The 17,379-nt window shown below is 38.8% G+C and overlaps 1 protein-coding gene across 1 annotated transcript in view; it reads right to left on the bottom strand.

Moving 5' to 3' along the window:
* fbxw4 (F-box and WD repeat domain containing 4) overlaps positions 1–17,379 on the bottom strand; it is a 70,876-nt gene that overhangs the window by 41,146 nt on the left and 12,351 nt on the right. Inside the window, exons 4-5 of the mRNA XM_042434091.1 lie at positions 15,217–15,349; positions 14,967–15,052 (exon numbers count right to left, since the gene is read on the bottom strand). Coding sequence (XP_042290025.1) covers positions 14,967–15,052; positions 15,217–15,349 — 219 coding nt within the window. The remainder of the gene's footprint in view (positions 1–14,966; positions 15,053–15,216; positions 15,350–17,379) is intronic.

Here is a 17,379-nt window from a genome sequence, read left to right as displayed (position 1 = left end):
GAAAAGTACTGTCAAAACTGGGCCCTGGCAGTAAATATGAAGAAAACTAATGTAATGATTTTTCAGAAATGCCCCAGATGTCAGGATAACAAATACCAGTTTACTATAAATAATCATATCATTGAACATAGTATGAGTTATATCTACCTTAATATAACCATAACAGCATCAGGGAATTTCAACATGGCAGTGAATGCACTTAAAGAAAAAGCTTGAAGAGCTCTAAATGCAAATTAAGAGAAAATGTTATAATTTCCAAATTCCAATTACAATCTGGCTTAAGATGTTTGATTGTGTCATACAGCCCATTGCACTGTATGGTAGTTAAGTATGGGGTATCACTTAGTCATCATAGCTCTACCTGTTGGGACAAACATCCAACAGAATCTTTACATGCAGAATTCTGCAGACACATTTTACATGTACACAGAAAAACAATATCAAATTATTTTGTACTGTCCAAATATTTGGACAAATTGTATTTTGATGTTTTGGAAACATTACTCTTGAAACTTTTATGCCAATAAAGCCCTTTGAGTTGAATTGATTTAATTGAATTGAACTGAAATTGAATTACATATCTGTAAGGTGAATTTCGTCAGTCTAATATATAATAAAATGGCTTGATGACATTGGAGATATGATATTTTAATTGCATGATTTGAATTATCATTCTGACTGGTCACAATGTAATGAGCCAGGCATTATCATTTGTGGGAATCAAAAATATAATGAAACCAGTTATATGTTAAATGCTGTGCCATAGGAAGGCGGCAATTATTACATTTCTACAAATATATCATTACACTACTCACTGTAGAAATTATTTAATTTATCAAGTTTTTATGTATTCTCATCAGCAGCCCCAGTGTTGATCTCATGATGCCATATTAGACATAAAAACAAGTACAACATAATTGATTATTTCTTTGATTTATAGATGAATGGATACTAATTAATGGATACTTGTGTCTGGCCATGCTCAGGAGCTAACACACTTGACTGCACTGAGCTATTTCCAGATGAAGACCAGAGCACTGCAAAATTATTTGCACTTACTTCTTTTCAACAACCATTTCAATTAATGTAGGCCTTAGAAAGATTTTTCTTGAAAAACCAAAAACCATTTTAAACAAATGACAAAACATCCTTTTATAATCCAACATGAGCAGCAAGCACAATGACCAATTATTTGGTGACATTTGGTTTGAATCAGTAAAAGGAGGTCTCTGTGACAAGTGTTTGTATGGTCGGGGTCAGTGCGGAGCGCGACTGACAAGTTTTAAATTGGGATCCACTCAAAGCAGGGCTTCAGTGATCACAGAGCTTTCTCCTTCTCAAAATGGGGTAGGAGTGACGCTCATTAGGATAATGTGCTGTATGAATAACACTGCCGCCAGTACACATCACACACTCCCACGCTGTTAGGGCTCATTGGTGCTTGGATCAATCCACTCATGTATACTTTGACACTATTAGCAAAAGTCTCGCTAACAGTGAGTTTTCTTTAGTATTTTGTTGTTTCTTTAAACATGTGTCAACATGATGTACAAATTCAACACATGGGAAAAAAACTGTCAATAAATTACATAGAAAAGGTATCCAGTTTGATCTGCTGTTTTAATGAACACAAAGCTCAACATCCTAAAACTTTTAAACCTACATTCACTAAAGAACAACTTCTTACAAAAATCTGGGATTGACACAATTGTGAGAAAATTAATCTACAACAAATGTGATCATTCATTAACTCTTTAAGTCATTTTTCAGTGAAAACTCAAATCATTCTCTGGTTGTAGCTTCTTCAATGAGAGGATTTGCTGCTTTTCTCTGTTTTATATAAAATGAAAGAAGTAATTTGAAGACATACCTTTGGGCTCTGAAAAACTGTGATGATATAAATAATCTTGTAATTATTTTACAAAATCCTGTTGTCCAAATAAATGATTCCAAGCGAATCGTAATAACATTTTAACAAAATGAGTCAATGATTTTATGTTACATATTTGAAGAGGCTCATGTAATACAGTGGAACAGTTTGTTGCATTGAATATCAGTTTGATTATTTTGTGTATGATATATTTTGCATTTGTATATTATTGATATTGATAAATTGATATTGGAAAAATATTCTTGATAAAGTTGTGATTATGGCTGCAGCTAAGCCATTAATCTGTTAGTTTTATGATTAATAAATTAATTAATAAGAGTTTTTACTTGATAAAAGACTAATTCATTAACTGATTATCAAAATTATTGACAAAAATCAATTAATTGTTTTATCCCCCCTAAACCACATCATCCAGCCCTATTTTATAGACAAAAAAAAAAAATCTGATTACTTAATAATGAAGATACAGCTCTACCAAAATGATATACAATTTATGTTTGGAGGTAAATAAACAAGACTACAGAATGATATAATAGAAAAATTGTAACTAATCTAACTTTAATGAGTAGAAACAGACAATATTTATCCTCTCTTTAGGGTTTTCACTCTATACAGTAGGCTTAACTTTGTCATTATAGAGGGCTTAAATTTACCAAGCTGATATCTCACACAAATAAAACACATCATGGGCCCTATTTTACCCGAGCAAGCACAATGACAGGCGCAGCCCGGCAGGTCTTGGGCGCATGGACTGTGTGGGTGTCTCCATGCACACCTGCTATTTTGGTTTATGTATGTGCAGCAGCAAAATGTGCAAAAGGGCTGAGTGAAGGTGAATATAAACACAATTACAGCACAGATGTCATAGCTTACACACGACATGACTTTTTTGGTCATCTAAAAGTCTACATTATATAAGTATACATAGACAGCGCTCTCCATCACTATCATCAAAATACCAAATGAGTAGAATATCTTTTTGAAGAATGGTGTTCATCCCTCCAGAAGAGTTCCAGTGACTTGTAGAATCAATGCCAAGGCTGAGGAACACTATTCTTTAAAAAGATTGGTGTTTTTTCATTTGGTGTTTTGATGATGGTGGTGGAGAGCACAGTCAAACACATCCACACAGTCCAAAATCTCCCATGGGTGTTTAATTAGGTTGAGATCTGGTGACTGCAAAGGTCATAGAATATGATTCCCATCATTTTCATACTCATCAAACCATTCAGTGACCCCTCGTGTCCTGTGAATTGGGGCGTTGTCATTCTAGAAGAGACCACTCATCAGGATAGAAATGTTTCATCATAGGATAAAAGTGATGACTCAGAACAACTTTGTATTGATTTGCAGTGACCCTTCCCTCTAAGCGGACAAGTGGACCCAAACCATGCCAGCAAAAATCCCCCCACAGCATAACAGAACCACCAGATCACTGTAGGGGTCAAGCATTCAGACCTGGACCAGTTTTTCCTTTAATTTGTCACCTGTCTGTATGCATATATATATATATATATATATATTTGGTGAAGCCATTTATATGGCCGGATGCTCTTTCAGCCATAATTCTAATAAAAATGGTTGCATAGTTTAGTGATTAATGTTACACAACAGCGTTTGCAACACAGTGTATTTCAAGAATAAAGCTCTACTTTTGCTAAAAAGACAGTTGCAAAAGAGGCTGTGATAAGCCTTGGTAATCCAAAGCCTCCTTCATAAACAGGTAGAGTATCAAGTTATAATCGACCAGTCTGGTGTGTGGTGAGGTGTGTGTGGTTATTATGTAGCAGTATGGTGTCATCAGGTGATTTAATGAATACATAGATAGAAATATATTTCTATCATATTATTCTGCAAGTATTAGTTGTTTAAAACATTTGGAAACAGTCCTGAACTGTTGTTTTTCTAAATTCATGTTTGTATCATCCTGCACATGTACACATAAGAGTGTGTCTTGCACACTTGCACACTCGTGAATACATGAAAACACTCTTCCCTGGTAAACCTGAGACCTGAGAACACCTGTATGAGGCTAGTGTGTAATGAGAGGTCTTTATGTGGTGTGTGTGTTTGTGGTGAGAATCTGCATGTGTGTGTGTGTGTGTGTGTGTGTGTGTGTGCTGGAAGTTTCTATCAGTGTGTGTTTTTGTGTGTGGGGCGTCTGCAAGGTGTGTCTCTTCAAGGGAATGTCTGCCTGTAATGTGTGTCTGCATGAAGCTATCTGTGTGTAAGGAATGTAAGGTGTGTGTGTGTGTGTGTGTGTGTGTGTAATGAGGGGGTTCAGAGGGAGCTGTGATTATTCTCGCCTCCTGTGGTGCGGGTCCTCTGGCTCTGTGGGCCCCAGGGAAAGCGCCCTGTATTTAGCGTGTGGGAACGCACATTCTGCCCCCTTATCGCTGCATTGTTGCAGCCTCGCTCTTTTCTTCTCTTTTTTTAACTAATTGAATTCTTGACTCCTGAGCCACAGGGACGGCTCGGGAGAGACCAAAGAGAAAGACATGAATTTCGGGCTTTTTCTTGCGGTTGAGTGGGGCAGAGCAGTGGGGGTGAAATTGGAGTGTGTGAGGCTGGGTGGTGGTGGTGGTGGTGGCGGTGGGGGGGGGGGTGCAGTCAGAGAGAGCCAGCTCTGGCTGGCTGGGTGGCTGCTGTGGCGTCACCCTGTACTTTGATACTGGAGGTCAAAGGTCATCCTCCCCCGGTGGTGGTGAGAAAGTGGCGAATTGGGGACGGTTTATCCAACAATCATTTTCTCCTTTTGGAAACTTTCAAAAGCGCTTTTGGCCCCTGCAACATCTTTGTAGTTGTGCTTGAGGAATTCTAGACAAAACAATTCTGGTCCCCTCCCTGTTCTCACCTCTCTTCAGGGTAGCTTCTCCCTTCACTGGCTTCTGCCCAGCCCCCCTTTTTTTACACTAGTGGTCAGTGTAGCGTACCCCCCACACCAAACCCCACCCCAGCTCCAAGTCAGGATACCTATCTAGTTTGGCAAGAAACTGGCACAGAAGCAACCATCAAACCCAAATGAACAAATCGCTGCTTTCTCTTAGTGAGAAGTGTTTCTTATCGCCTGGGATTGCACTTGTAAAAAATTTTCCACCACTATATCCTGCATTCAGACCAACATAAGCTCTGCGCGAACAAACGCAGCCCTCTCATTCATCATCACAATGACAGATAAAATAGTTGTGCCGTGATAACTTTCCAGAGTTGTAAAATCCTGTCTGTGAGTATCATAAACCATGCAATATCATTTAAATTTGGGGATAAAGGCGTATATTTTAAGACAGTCGTTCATGAAATGCAATCATAGTTTTGCACTTGGCTGTTCACATTAGTGTCAAATAGTTGTGTGAAGAATGAAAAAGGAGAGCTGAGACAGAATTTCAAACCTCGGCTCCTTTCTCTCCTCCGCACAGCTGACGAACCACAGCATGAAGTGGGTGTGAATGTCGGCTTGTCCATTTCAGAAAGTTACAAAAATGGCCGCACGCAGGCACCCCTTATCCAGCATTGGAAAGGTGCAGGGGGAGGGGGTTTAATGGGCATTTCAACTGTCCAACAAGCACGTCTATACGGCCACCTTCATGCTCCTGTCAGACAGAGAATCTGTAAAATTGCAGGTTTGATCTATTTGCCTACATTGATCAATCTGTTAAAGTAGGCTAATGCCTTTTTGACATTCAGACGTAAATGTAAGCTATGTAAACACTCTGTAATGGCTTCATTCAGACATGACAGGACTGTTACAGAAACAGCCACAATCTTTGCACAATATTTGACACCTGGTGTGCGAGAGGCAGTAGTGTGAAGGGTTCAGTATGCTTGAAATGAATTGGTTCATATGACATGTTGTTCGAACACGTCTAAAAAGGCAGAAGAGTTTATACTTGTTCTGAATGGCCAGCGCTGGCAAGACACAAAAAAAAAGAGACTGAGTGAGAAGTTTTATTCTCACCTCCACACAGCTCACCAATCACTGTGTAAAGACGGTGTGATTGTTGGATTTGTCTATTTCTGTCGCATACAGCACCCACCATTCTGACCCCTTAAATGTGTGGGAGAAGCAGGTTTCAGGTGCTGTTTGACAATTTGACACGCACTTTGTGTGGAGCATACTAAGGCGTTCACAGCAGAGAACAGCGGTGAACTGAACAGTGATGAAGAACTTAACTCAAGTACTCAAGGCACTTTAAATTACTTAACTTGGGCATTTCCATTTTATGCTACTTTATACTCTTACTTCATTACATTTCCAAAGGAAATATTGTGCTTTTTATTCCACTACATTTACACTACATTATTCATTATAGTTAATTACCAGTAAACAGTGTGTCCCCTATATTCATTCAGCAGCGGTGCACCACCACAACAAAATTATGAGCACCGCTGCTGAAATTTCACACGATCATTAATATCAATAGGCTACTAATGATTTTCACTCGCACACTGTGTGAGCACGATAACACCCTATGTTACTGTGGAATTGTTTTCAGTCATCCTCCCTCTCCTCATTCTTCAAAGGACATCTACATGAAAGTTACTGTTATAAGAGTAGTGTAGCTCTGATAAGGAATAGGGAAGTACGTAATGTGTGTGCGTAGTGAATGTGTAGTTGAGCGGGTGGCAGAAAAGTGATGATGAATGCGAGCAAAAGGTCAGTTAATAAGGTCAGTTAATAAATGCTACAGCTTCTCAAGACCAAGAAAAGACTTGTCTATTGAGGGGGGTTAGCCCTGAAGTTAGCGACAATGCGGTAGCCTAACCTGACCAGGCTCACTTAAGGTGGACTGACCTTTAAGGTGGAAGACTTATTCTGATTTTAGTGTCAATCTTAGCTGTTCTTCAACAGAGAACAGAGAAATGTCTTGCTGCTGAGTGTCTGAGTTTTTGATCAACCAGTTTGAAGTGTTACAGTAATGTTACAACTCTGCCCTCTTCAGACTACCATTGTGACTTTTACATAAAAGTGACTTAAGCGCTAATTTAGAATTTTTGAGAGTGAAAGTCTGACGTTGGCAATGAAACTGTACAATGTAATGAAAAATCACAGCATTCACCCTTTTTTACCTGGTGTATTAAACTCAGTCAATACCGACATGAAGCTGTACACAGACAATCACAATCATGGACAACAAATATGGACACTATTATGATCACATATATAAAAATATGAACAACCAGGTTTCTGTATGTTTAGTAATCGCTGTATCCAGATTATAATCAAATCTAGGATAAGTCTCAAAACTGGAATACTAATGTTCATGTAAGCATATGCATTATTTCCTGTTTTGTACTTGGCATTAGTGACCACCAAAGCTAAATTAACATACAAATCTTACTTTATTGTGGTAAGAGGGGTTCCAATGTTTGTTATTTCACAAGACCATAATCATGAAAGAATTATTTCCACTACAGTTATACCTAATAGTGGTTAGAGGCACCATGGATCCAGACTGACTATTCTTAAAAAAAAAGCATAATATCCACAAGGATAACTATTAGCTGGACAAGCAACCAGCCTTCTGCTGTCAGCCTCGTCCAGGAAACCCTATCAGCCGTGACCTGCCACTGCAGCTCTGCAGCTGCCCAGCCCAAACTTCAACCTGTTGGGTCTTGTTTGAATGAGAGCAGGGAAACACCTCAGTCAACTATTAGCTAACCACCTGCCCCACTTCCTATTTCCTGGCCCCGCACACACCAGAAATGCAGTAGGAGAGAGAAAGCAGTGAGCAGGAAAGAGAAATACAGAAGCATAAACAAACACTCACCACTAACAGAATCTACTGGAAATTCTTCAAAAGCTGTTATTCAAATAATAGCTGGGGGACAGCACAGACAAATGAGGGCTGGGTATGAACTAGAAATACCGCCTCACTGTTGTATGCCTCCACCAACCAGTCAGGTTGCAGTTTACATCCATGTCTGTCCAGACTCATATAATATTTGTAGTGAAGACTTTGAAGGAATTGAATAAAAGGTATTAAGTGTATTTTCCTTGTATGTGTTCACATGTTTGGCCAATAAGGCTGATTCTGATAGAACACAGAGTTGTAGCCATGACAGCAGACAAAGCTTCAGATGGATGGTGCTGCAAATAAGCTACAAATTCTAAAATGTGGATGCTTCACACATCTTCAACCCGGCAGCACAAAAGATCACCATAGTTTCATGGTGGGCACTCAAGATTCAGTGTCACCAATTCGGTATCCCATCAACTGTGAAATATGCTCACAGTCTCCTCTTCTGTTCCTGAGTAATGGTGTTGAATAATGGCCAGAAAAGTCTTTTTGCAGAATATTATGATGTCACAGTGAAGTTGACCTTTGGCCTTTTGGATATAAAATGTCATCACTTCATCATTTTATCCTATTAGACATTTGTGTGAAACTTTGTCATAATTAGCGTATGAATTCTTGAGTTATGGTCAAAAACATGCTTTGTGAGATCACAGTGACCTTGACCTTTGACCACCAAAATCTAATCAGTTCATGCTTGAGTCCAAATGGACATATATGCCAAATTTGAAGAAATTCCCTAAAGGCGTTCCTAAGACATCGTGTTTCAGAGAGAATGGGACGGACGGACAACCTGAAAACATAATAATAAAAACACTGAGGGGACTGGAATTACTTATATTAGCTCACTAGCTCACATGGTTAATTCAGTGTAATGTACATTTTGCACCGCAACAGAATCATGTCATACTCACCACACATTGATCCTCTATTTCCAGGCAATTCTAATTTTGCTAGTTTTTGTTTTACGGTCAATGAAATGATTCCTGCAGATTTTTCACATTAAAAGCCTGCCAGGAAAGGATAGGTGCAGCAGATGAGCTGCTTAAACAGGTGCAGTTTCATTTACAGTAGTTTAACATTGATACAAGAAATGGCAAAGTGACTTCTAATCACATTTACAGTAGTTTCACTGATAGAAATGAATATACTTTATGGTAGATAATGTGCTTTACAGCCTAAACTTTGATTGATATTTAGTTCTAATGTATCCTTAAGATAATATTATTTTTAAATCAAAATATAGATGCCTTTTACCCAAAAAACATAGTAAAGTAAATCAAACAACTGACCCACTCAACAGAAGCTGTGCTCTTAGACAATTTACATTGCTATAATCTCAATATGTTGCTACTCTTAGAGTTGCATAATTGATATTTTTGACTTTTAGGCACCACAGACCAATACACTACATGTCCAATCAAGATGTGGCCAACTGTTTAAATGAAAGCTACACCCGTGTTTTGTGTATTTTTCTACTTAAAGTACGTTAGGTCCAATTTTGAAAAGCTGCAAAATCTAATCTTGTTTTATTTTTTATTTTTGTATATTTGGCTGAAAATGAAAAAGTTATGCACCAATAGTAAAGGTGGGAAAGGACTCTTATGAGTTATACTTAAAATAAAAAGAAATCAACACATTTACTGGTTTAGTCTTTACCTTGGACCCAAATTATAACAAGTGAAAGGAATCTATTAAAATAAATGTAATTAAATAAATTAAAAATAACTAAAAACAAAAAGAGCGTTAACTAAAGTGACCCTACTGTTCACATACTGAAGTTCACATTTAAAAAATGATGAACTAATGAAACAATACAGATTTACCCACAGAGGGACAAAAACAGACAGAAGAAACAAAGATAACAGTGTGAGAAAAACTTCACTGACCCTATTTCACCCCTTCTACCTTCTGTAGTGCCTCGTCATATTTCACTGACCCTGTCTGATATGAACTCCATCAGTGGGCACAGAGACTATATGGCCTGGAAAAAAATACAAGTGAGAAAAGCAATCTGAATGATAAAAAAGCCAAGGTCGATAGCAACTGACAGGATCAAGCTCTTTTCCGAGGCGGCAGGGAGTGTGGACGGGGGCAACTGTCCTACACCAGCCTTGGCATTTCGCTGCAGCCACAATAATCCTCACTAACAGACCTTGAGATGATATCCAGTGGAACAACAGAAAAATGGGGATGGAAAAAGAGGTGGGATGAGGTGTGTGTGTGGATGGAGTAGCTATAGATTATCAGGTCTGAACAAAATGATTTTCCTCATACACTGTATGTAGTCAGTGTCATTTGACACACATCGCTTGATGCCCGCAGCACGCACTGAAAAGAAGTAGTCAGGGTAGAGTAGACGTGATGTGATGCTTCTGAAAATCTGACGCATCTCAATGCTGGACAATAGGACAATGTTGTATACTGACATCAATCCACAATGATGGCAAACCAAGACACACATAAACATAAACATACATACATAAAAGACAACAGGCATCATGTAAGAACATTTTCATATTGTTATTCTAAATGTCTCTTGCTTCTTTCTGTAAGGTTTGTCATAAATTGCTCATTTCAATTTGATGAATATCACCAGTTCATGAGGAGTGAAGTACTCCTTTCAGCTTTGCTTTGGTGGTATACGTATTTTTGTCTCAGCTTTTACTTGATTAATTGACTGATTGTTGCTTTTTTGCAACTTTGAATTATTGTTTTCATTTAATTAGGGAATGGTCTGGACTTTGTTCGCTGTATAGAACTTTATTGACCAAGAAGTGCTATAAATTGCTTGGTTAAAGCTGAACCAATTGGGTTTTGACTGCATTCATACAATCCTACATAACTGAAAAAAGCTGTTTTTGTAGACTCTGCAAAGTCCAATTCATGCTTTCTCTGAGGGTCTAGATTGGTCTTCATGATATTTCGTTATCTGCCCATGTCTTTGAGGGTCCATGTGAACCCCTCTGAGGAAATCCACGCACAGCCCAAAATTTGACGCCGCATGGACTGTACACATTGCAGGTGTGCTAACTGCTCATGTTAGAAAAGCAAACAAGAATGCCTGTATCACCTACTGTATGTATGTAATATATTCCTATTCTCATTAAGCTGTTACTTTTCTTTTTTTTACTTTTTCTTGTTGTCCAGCAACATACAGGAACTCTTCATCTGCATTCAGACTCAAAAGAGCTTTATGTAAAACAATACAAGGGGCTGTGTTGATGCCGGTGAGACAATGAAATACGATCCAGAAAGTCCAGTTGGAGTAACTGATTATTGTGTTAAAGGCTGATCAGAAAAACACTTTACAACGGCTTGTAATATTCACAGACTGGATTTCACAACTCTAGAAAGTTAACACACTGCACTGTTTACTAGTGCACACATGTAGTCCGCAGACCCCCGACTGCAGTTTGTATGGCACTGTGTGCAAGTCCACAAGTGATAACAGGGAATTGCCAAGTGTGAAGAAGGGACGGTTACATTTCTAACAAAAGTTGCTCCCCTTCTTTTTCCTCCTGTTCTGTGGTAGAAGGTGGACTGTGGAGGCAGCCACCATTCACTCTGAACTAACCTTTAAACATCTCACAAAACCTGTCAAAGTGGCACATGGCACAAACAAATGCTACAGTGAGTGAAATACAACCTCTGTCATGAGTCATGCATCTGGAAAGATAATCAGCCTCCAGACTAGAAACCATGTACGAGACCAACTAATGAAAGATGTTCAAAGCAATGTAAGAATAAGATGATGATTATTAAAAATATATATTTCTAGTTGCAACTAATTCAAAACTATGTGTACAGAACATGTGAGTTTGGATTTCCCATAGAAAAGAATGTTGCATCCAAGCTGGATTACACAAATTGTATTAAAGACAGTGATTTTCATGCAGTTGATTCCCTGTATCATCAGAACATCTCATTTGTTTAAGATGTAATGTTACATCCTTTCTTTAGTGCTGTCATACTAAAACATGCCAACATGACAGCTTTCACACAGGATTTAGAGTTCTTCTTTATATTGACTTTAATATCACCAAGTTTTAATTAGCTTAGACAATGTACATAATGCAGCACATGGTTTACACCCATGGCTCAATGCCACTGCAGGTGGAAAGTTAAAGGGTATGGAGGTCAATCCAGTGTTCTTTCCCTGACGGACTGTATACACAACCATAACCATACAGTAACCATACTGTAGTAGCCATGTGTGTATATTAGAGAACTAAACAATTTGAATAAAAATGAGAAAAAAACTCACACACTGCCTCGCTTACTGCTGGAATAGTTAGTTTACGAAATTTTGGTCCTGCCTGAAATGTCCCGTACTGTTTTTGTTCAAACTTAACTCTCTGTTGCAGCCCATGGGGATGGGGCTTTCCCCCTGGCTATACAGCACTTTCTGTGCTGTTTGAATTAGAATGGTTTGTACTTTCATATCCTTTGCAACTTTTAGCAAGGTTTATGCTTAAACAACTGAGGTGGAAAAAGTCTCCTTTCAGTATGCTGGCACTTTCCAGCAGCTGGAGAGGTGACTTGTTTGCTGACTCTTTGTAGAAGTGGGTTTAATAGGTTTATCAGTGAGTTGACACCTGGTTTCCAGAAGAGTTTTAATTAAACAGGCCGTTGGTCAGTGAGAGGTAGGGAGCAGGTTTCCATTATGAGGGGGTGGCAGGCTGAGGCACGGTCTGCTATTTCAGCCAGCAAATTGGAGAATTAATGATGTGGATAATCTGCCTGTTCCTCTCAGATCTCTGAGAGCTGCTCCGAAGTCTGGACCAGACAGACAAGGCCACCATGCGTGGTTGTGGATATACTGGATTTCTTATTTCCTTGTGCAAAACAGTTCCAGTTTTAGACTGAAAATTATTTTCCTTCTCCTCACTTATCACCAGTTAATTTCAATATTAGGGGTTTAGGAATAATTGAACTCTTGTACAAGGATGCATGTATACTAATGTAGACGTGTAAACATGTTCAGATACTTAAGCAAAGTGCCTGACAACCTGTGATAGTGCTTTTTGTAAAACACAATACATGTCTACTGGAGCAGACCCTCGTCAATCTTTCAGAGAAGCAGTAACACAGAAAGTCAAACTCACTGTAAGATGTACAGATATGCCAAAGGAGAGTTTTGTTTGGGCCAAATCATCGTTGCTGCATCTGTGTGGCTGTGAGGGTTTGTGTGATGTAAATTTTGTCATCTGTCCATGTCAATGGACATCTAGACAGAGGTCTGAGTGAAGCCCAGAGTTTGTGACGGTGTGGACAGTACACACTACAAGTGCACCAACTGCACATACACTGGAAAAGCAAACTGGATGCTTGTTTTGTGTATTGTATGTATGTACTTTATTCACCAGCCTTGGTCCTATTATTGATAAAGAGGACACAACATGCACATTTCCTGCTCTACATTTTTTAGTCCGGGGTTCTATTGGGAAATCTTTGCATGATTTACATGTTCAAAAAAGAAGTTCCTTATTTATCTTATACTGACCCTTTATGCAGCCCCTCAGTTCAGCCTCTGACTGAAAGAGGCCGTTTTAGCACTTGTCTCTTTAAGGCCCCCCTCCTGAGAGCCCACCCTGTTCTGATTGGTTAGCTCCCAGAAGCTGCTCCTCAGAGGACTTTTACAGGGAGGCTACATAAACAAACAACAGTAGTAGTAGTAGTCCAGTTATTTTTCTTGTTCTTTACTTGAAATATAAACTTTGAAATATCAAATACATCCATACATGTTCAAGCTGAAATCCAATCCAAAATATATGAGGGGACGATGTAAACAATCCATGGAACAATCTTAGCAACTAAGGCTACAGAACGGATGGCCGTTTGTGGGCATATGTAAACAATAAGCAGAGGTAACATTGCACACAAAGTGTCCAAAGCAGGCTGAAGCCCTGGCTTCTGACTTGAAGGCGGCATTTTTACATATGTTCACCTCAAGTTTTGGAACTTTAACCATGTTTAACATCCAAAAGCCAACATTAGAAATGACAGAAAATCACAAAAAGCATGTTATGTCCCCCTTAAGTGGTCACACACACCATTTTCTTTTTCAAAATTTTCTTGTTTAACGCGGAGCTCCTCCTCTTGGTGTTGGGAGGTTGCCATCTCGTTTTCTAGTGTGCATGTGTGAGACGTGTCCCCCGATTGTAGTATGTATAGAAGCACGTATGGTTGCGCTGTCTGTGCAGGTGGCCAGCTGTCCCTGTGTCAGTATTAAAGTATGAACAAAGCTCTAGGACCCAGGAGACAACATAAGTACTGCTGCAAAAACAGGTCCCTGACATGAATTATTTAGATCAATTTTTACCTCAGTTAGAATACAACTGTCTTGTCTTTTGACTGTTATTTTGAAAAATTATTGTTTTCAAAGTATATACTGTAGCACTATAAAACATGGGTAGATCACCTAAAGATGTAATTTACTGTAATATACCTTATGAAGGGAACAAGACAGTTGTTATTGGAAAATGTGAGTTAACATTACCTTCACAGTTTTAATTATCGTGAAGCTGTAAAGCACAGGCCAGTTATTTAGTGATGTTGGAAACCCCCTAGACCTGTGATGTTTCCACTCTGTAGCCAGATGGAGAATCACCTGCTGGACTAGCTGATGAAGTCAGGATACTGTTACAGTCCTCTGCATCTGTCCACTTGCATGTCATCAATGATGTGAGTGAGTGGGTGTTATTAACTGTCTGGGTGTAAACATGGCTGAGAAATCAAAGGCACTTTAACACAACCAATATAAAGACTTTGGTTTTGTTCTCTCAAGCCAGTTTCACTCAGTACCTTCATTGATATCAAAACATCTTACATTGGTAAGATATTAACAGTAAGGTGGGAGGTTTTACTATTATCTGTAAAAGTGTATGTTCTGGTTGGTTTTGCCAGAAATGCTCTGATACAAACAGAATGAAAAATAAATCTAAAAGAATATACAAAACTAAAATAAGAATAAAACCAATATGGGAGGTGTGTGCAATGCAATAAAGGTAAGGCTGAAGAAGCAAGCTACAAAATACAGTTCTTAAAAAAAAAGAATCACTGGTGAATAGAGCGAGGAACTGAAGGATCTCAGGTCGGGGTAATCCACACGTTCATCCCACAAATGAACAAGTAACCTACATCAAGTCCAGTCACACTGTCAAAAGCTTTGCCTCTCTCTCTCTGTGTTTGACTAACACAGCCACATCTGTCAACATCTCCTTTTATGACAAGTGTTAAGCAAACCCTGTTGTGAGTGATTCTGAGCCAATGCTTACCTCAGTGCGGGACTAATACCAACAGACCACACTCTGTCATACATGGGGATTGTATCTCTGCGGCAGCTGGAAGCGAAAGTCCAAATCTACAGGAAGAATTACAGAAAAGTCTCCATTACATAGCAAATGTTGCAAATGTATCACAGCAATGAGGTCTGCGCTCTATGCTGAGTTTTTTTGCAAAAAAAAGGTGGATAGTAAACACCATGGCACTTTGCATCACAATAATAAACTGAAGAGGTGTACTGACCCGGGCTGTTTGGTCTCTGGATCCACTAATGATGAGTCCATCTTTGGAGTCCAGACAGTTTACTTCCTGGTTATGACCTGATAACTCCACCGACATGTCACTCCTCCTACTGTGGACCAGGATCTTGCCATCACTACAAAAGACAAATTATAAAAGAGTAATTATTAGTAAAAAGGATAGTATGTGAGTTGGCCAAAATATAAGGAGGATATAAGCCATTATTGAAAAGCTGGAAACCAGTGACAGGTAGGTCTTTTCAGGTAGGGAAGAATATAGTAAGATTCTTTTTTTTATAAAATCCACCACAGAGTCATGTAATGTAGCTTTCAGATATTCATGCATTGTGGTTTCAATTTATTAGTTATGGTGACAGAACGTGTGTGTTAATGAGCTAGGTGCAAACTCTTCCTATTGGTTTCAATGAAGAATGCTTAAACTGTCCAAAACATGATCCTGTCCATCTCTGTTGTTTAGGGAAAGGCTAAATTGAACATCGTCCAACTATGATTTTTTTGGTGCTTTACCTTTCATCTCTTTATTTTAACTTGAACTTTCCATAGATAGAGTTTGAGTTCATCTGAGTATATTTACTTTTATTTGTCAGGCCACATTCAGATGGAAAATAACCCTGCGTTAGAAACACATGGGTGTTTGAAGGAATTGATGTGCTCCAAGAGGTACCACTGAGAAAATAAAATACAATGATGAAAGTCCAGTCTGAATAGTAGATCCATGAGGTTTATCATACGCCGAAACATTGCAAAGCACTTTTTAATAATATGAAACAGCATTTTACAACTGTGGAATTATCACAGTAATAACCATTTAATCCCATTTTATTTATGAATTAACCTGTTCATGATACAAAGTAATGTACCAGGAACATGGGTGGAGTGTGGGAGTTCTAGGGCTGGCACATGAGCACCGCAACCCTGCACCTTCCGCCCCCGTACCTCAGTACGGGAGTATCCTTATCCTACTTCCTTACATACCTTATAGACATGAAATTAAAGGAAACTTAGACTCCCATTAAAATGAAATGGATAGGTATGGATGCAAAACAAACTGAACCCTGGTTTTGTAACAAATCAGTATCTTCAAATAATTGGCTTAATGACATTAACAATTACAGGTTCAACCTGGAAATGTATTATGCTTCCCTTAAAACTTTAAGAGTCCTTTCTGAGTCCAAGAACTAGTAGAACTGAAATGGTCTGCATTTTTTTTTAAAAAGTGTTGTCTCTTTTAGTAGGAATCCAAAGATCCAAAGGTCCTTTAATTGTCTTTAATTGGGAATTGACATGCTGGAAGTTTTCCAGGAGGGTGTGTAGCAGCAGCCGTCAGTTTCTCTCCAATAGCCACAGGGAACAAACTGTCACTCTCCATCAGAAGTCCATCTCAAAGCTAACAGGAGAATATCACATAAGCAGGTGATTTGAGGCTAGTGAGTGCAGAGAGTGAGAGCAACTGGCTCAAAGGCCACAGCTTCAACCATCTCAAACCTTTTTAAGCTCAATAATAAATAGTAATGTTACTTAATGTGCTCTAGCTTTAATACACAAAACAAATTATAGTTCACTGTAACTTATATTAAATGCAAAACACACATTACTCCCTAACATAAGGAGCTAAACTATGCCATCTAAAGCAACATGGATGGAATGGGTGGAATCATGTTTCTGTGAAAGTGCGGATGTCACAACACCCATAACACCCTTGGCTGCGACGTGCCTGACCAGGAATGTGCACATACATGTATTTGATTTGCCACTGCATAACGTTACTGGAGGTTTTGTGTTGCGACAAAAGTTGAGCCAGGTTAAACTTTTTCTGCTGTATAACACAGTGAATGGAAGAGCAGAAACACAGTGATTACACAGCAGTGGTCTCCTATTCAGTAATGAGACATGAAACCTCAATATCAAAAACGTGAAGTGAAAACAGTTACTGTATAAGTAAAGCAGGACACAACCTGCTTTAATTACATCTGTTTAGTGTGGTGGAGGTGTCATAAACAAGTCTGACGCTAAACTACAAATCAAAACCCAGGCCAGAGACAGAGTTTCTGTCAACTCAGTTAGCCAGAGTTTAACAGTGGGCACTTCTTTCCTCTTCCAAAATAGAAGAATGAGCTTCTTAGCAGTGAGAAGTCCATAAGATAAG

The sequence above is a fragment of the Thunnus maccoyii genome, chromosome 14 (assembly GCF_910596095.1).
Source record: "Thunnus maccoyii chromosome 14, fThuMac1.1, whole genome shotgun sequence".
NCBI classification, from domain to species: Eukaryota; Metazoa; Chordata; class Actinopteri; order Scombriformes; family Scombridae; genus Thunnus; species Thunnus maccoyii.
Note: the sequence above shows the minus strand (reverse complement) of the source record. Positions and strands in the feature narration are given on the sequence as shown.